This window comes from Aegilops tauschii, chromosome 1 (genome assembly GCF_002575655.3).
Source record: "Aegilops tauschii subsp. strangulata cultivar AL8/78 chromosome 1, Aet v6.0, whole genome shotgun sequence".
Lineage (NCBI taxonomy): Eukaryota > Viridiplantae > Streptophyta > Magnoliopsida > Poales > Poaceae > Aegilops > Aegilops tauschii.
Genome location: NC_053035.3, coordinates 439,992,893 through 439,995,583, shown reverse-complemented (window position 1 = coordinate 439,995,583; position 2,691 = coordinate 439,992,893). Strand labels below are relative to the sequence as shown.

At 53.1% G+C, this 2,691-nt stretch overlaps 1 protein-coding gene across 1 annotated transcript; it reads left to right on the top strand.

The window, feature by feature from the left end:
• The first annotated feature begins 346 nt into the window (after window positions 1-346).
• On the top strand, window positions 347-1,957 carry LOC109749419 (O-methyltransferase ZRP4). The gene is made up of 2 exons (XM_020308385.4): window positions 347-1,404; window positions 1,497-1,957. The coding sequence occupies exons 1-2, from the start codon at window positions 586-588 to the stop codon at window positions 1,785-1,787; spliced, it is 1,110 nt and encodes a 369-aa protein (XP_020163974.1). The 5' UTR covers window positions 347-585; the 3' UTR covers window positions 1,788-1,957.
• Window positions 1,958-2,691: the final 734 nt, after the last annotated feature.

The following is a 2,691-nucleotide window of genomic DNA, read 5'->3' as shown; positions in this document are numbered from 1 at the left end:
GGGTTGGGCCATGAGACATCATGGTGAAAGGGAAATTTGTTCAAGTATACGTCCGTTGGCTTTGGGCCATGAGGCGTCATGGCGAAAGGGAAATGACTCCCGTTTGGTATTATCAAATCATTTGATATGACTACTGTGCGCACTGTCATGGTCCTAGATGGTGTTTTGATGTGTGATGTGCAAACACCTGGGGATATTGATACAAAACCCACCTCGTGGAGCACGAGTGCCAAAAAGTATTCTGTTGGTAGGTATCACCAAATTGCTGTACTATATCATCAGTTTAATTTGCTCCTGTAAGCATTTTCATACTTTCTCCTTTTTTAGAAACCTCGTGGAAACCGTGGCAGCGATCCATTCTTAGATTATCACACACTTTTTTTCTTCAGTAGATTTTGCAAGTCGGATTCAGTTTCTGACAGTCAAGAGTATCTCAGATTCCTTTCTCTTAGATTTCGAGTTTCTGGATGGAAATAGTATATGTAAGCAGTGAGTATAGTATATTGAGGGGGCAACGTCTGGTTCTCCTGTACATATAGTATCTGCCAACGCAAACAGAAGCAGCACAAGCACACTGTGTCGATCATGGCGCTCACCGGCCAGAGCACCGACGACCAGGCCGTGCTGGACGCCGAGCACGAGCTCTGGACAACCACATTCTCCTACATCAAGTCCATGGCGCTCAAGTCGGCCCTGGACCTCCGCCTCGCTGACGCCATCCACCACCATGGCGGCGCCGCCACCCTCCCCCAGATACTGTCCAGGGTCGCGGTGCACCCGTCCAAGATCCCCTGCCTGCGCCGCCTCATGCGCACGCTCACCGTCTCGGGCGTCTTCAGCGTCGTCCAGCAGCAGGATGTCGTCGTCCCGGCTGCCCCCGTGAACAACGACACTGGTACCTACACCGGCGCCGAGCCCTCTTACACTCTCACGCCAGTGTCCCGCCTCCTCGTCGGCTCGCAGAAGTCGGGTTCCATCATGGCCTTCGTGCTCAGCCCCGTCCTTGTCGCCCCCTTCCTCGGGATCGGCGCCTGGTTCCAGCACTCACTGCCAGACCCCTGCCTCTTCGAGCAGGCCCACGGCGAGGCGCTGTGGGAGATGTCCGGGCACGACGCGGCGCTGGACGCGCTGATCAACAGCGCCATGGTCTCGGACAGCCGCTTCATCGTGGACATCGCCGTCAGGGAGAGCGGCGACGTTTTCCGGGGGATAAGCTCACTGGTCGACGTCGGGGGTGGCCTCGGCGCGGCGGCCCAAGTCATCTCGGAGGCGTTCCCGCACGTGGAGTGCAGCGTGCTGGAGCTCGAGCACGTCGTCAGCAAGGCGCCGGCCGGCACCAGCGTCAAGTACGTCGCCGGCGACATGTTCGAGAGCGTGCCACCGGCAGACGCCGTCTTCCTCAAGGTACGTATATACATCCTCCTTGGTCAAGATACTGTCTACTCACCAGACATTAAGGTTGCATATGTTATATATCCATGCATGTTTGTCTTCAGTCGGTTCTTCATGACTGGGACGACGAGAAGTGTGTCAAAATACTAAAGACTTGCAGAAAGGCCGTTCCTCCAAGAGAGGCGGGAGGGAAGGTGATAATCATCGATATAGTGGTCGGAGCGGACAAGAAGCATGGGGAGGTGCATGCCTTGCTCGATCTCTACATAATGTTTATCAATGGCGTTGAGCGAGATGAGCAAGAGTGGAGCAAGATCTTCCTAGAAGCTGGGTTTAGCGACTACAAGATTATACCGGTTCTAGGGTTCCGGTCGATCATCGAGGTCTATCCGTGAAATGTTTGGTGATTACGTACTTTTGTGTCGATGTGTGTGTGCGCATTTAAATTCAGACTTTGACAGTAGGTTGATGGATACATTTTCCTATCTATGATTGGGGCGATGTAGACTGTGGAGATATTAATAAAGTGGAAGGATCGATGTCATCCCTCCCAGAAATGTTGGGCTAGGTGACCAATCGGCTGATAACAGCCAAAATTAAGCCGCCTCGACCACCGTTTGATCTGCCCAGATCTGACGTCTCCTAGCAGTTTCGGTGGACAGAGCGCGGAGCAGTCGGATGCGATGATTAGCATCTTTTCACGATTTGGGGGCAAAATTTCGTGTTTTGACCCTTTTGGCGTATAAAATCGGGATCTAAACTTGGCCTGATTTTTTTTTTCGAGATTTGACCCTTTTGCTACCGCCGGAGGACCTGGCGGTAGCGTTGTACAGGCTATCGCCGCCCCTCCTGGCGGTAGGTTCCCTGATGCCGCCTGCCAGTTAACGGCCGTGGACACGTGGCGAAGGGACCTACCGCCGCGGACCCTGGCGGTAGTATTGCAACCTATCGCCGGGTTGTCTGGCGGTAGGGTCCGGGATATGGTTGTGAGGGTTGGGGCTGTGCTGCTCCCCCACCCACTCATTCACCCATTCCTCTTTCGAGCTCTCACTCTCTCCCCCTCTTCTCCCCCACCCAAGCACCCACTAGATCCCCCTCCATTGCTTGAGATTTGTCCGGTCGATCGTGGGCATTTGCATCACCCAAGGTACCTCTCCCATTCCCCCTTCATTTGGTTGGTTCAAATCATGCATTTTGCTCATTTTGTTGGAAACCTTAGTTTATGGTTTTGTTGTGGTGAAATCAATGTATATGATGCATTTAGGGTAATGTTTGTGCTTTGACAATGTATTGTGTCAC

Bases quoted from the DNA above. Each gene is read 5' to 3' on its own strand.
- LOC109749419 (XM_020308385.4), top strand. From the start codon at position 586: ATGGCGCTCACCGGCCAGAGCACCGACGACCAGGCCGTGCTGGACGCC. The intron at 1,405-1,496 runs GTACGTATATAC...GTTTGTCTTCAG, and splicing joins CAGACGCCGTCTTCCTCAAG to TCGGTTCTTCATGACTGGGA.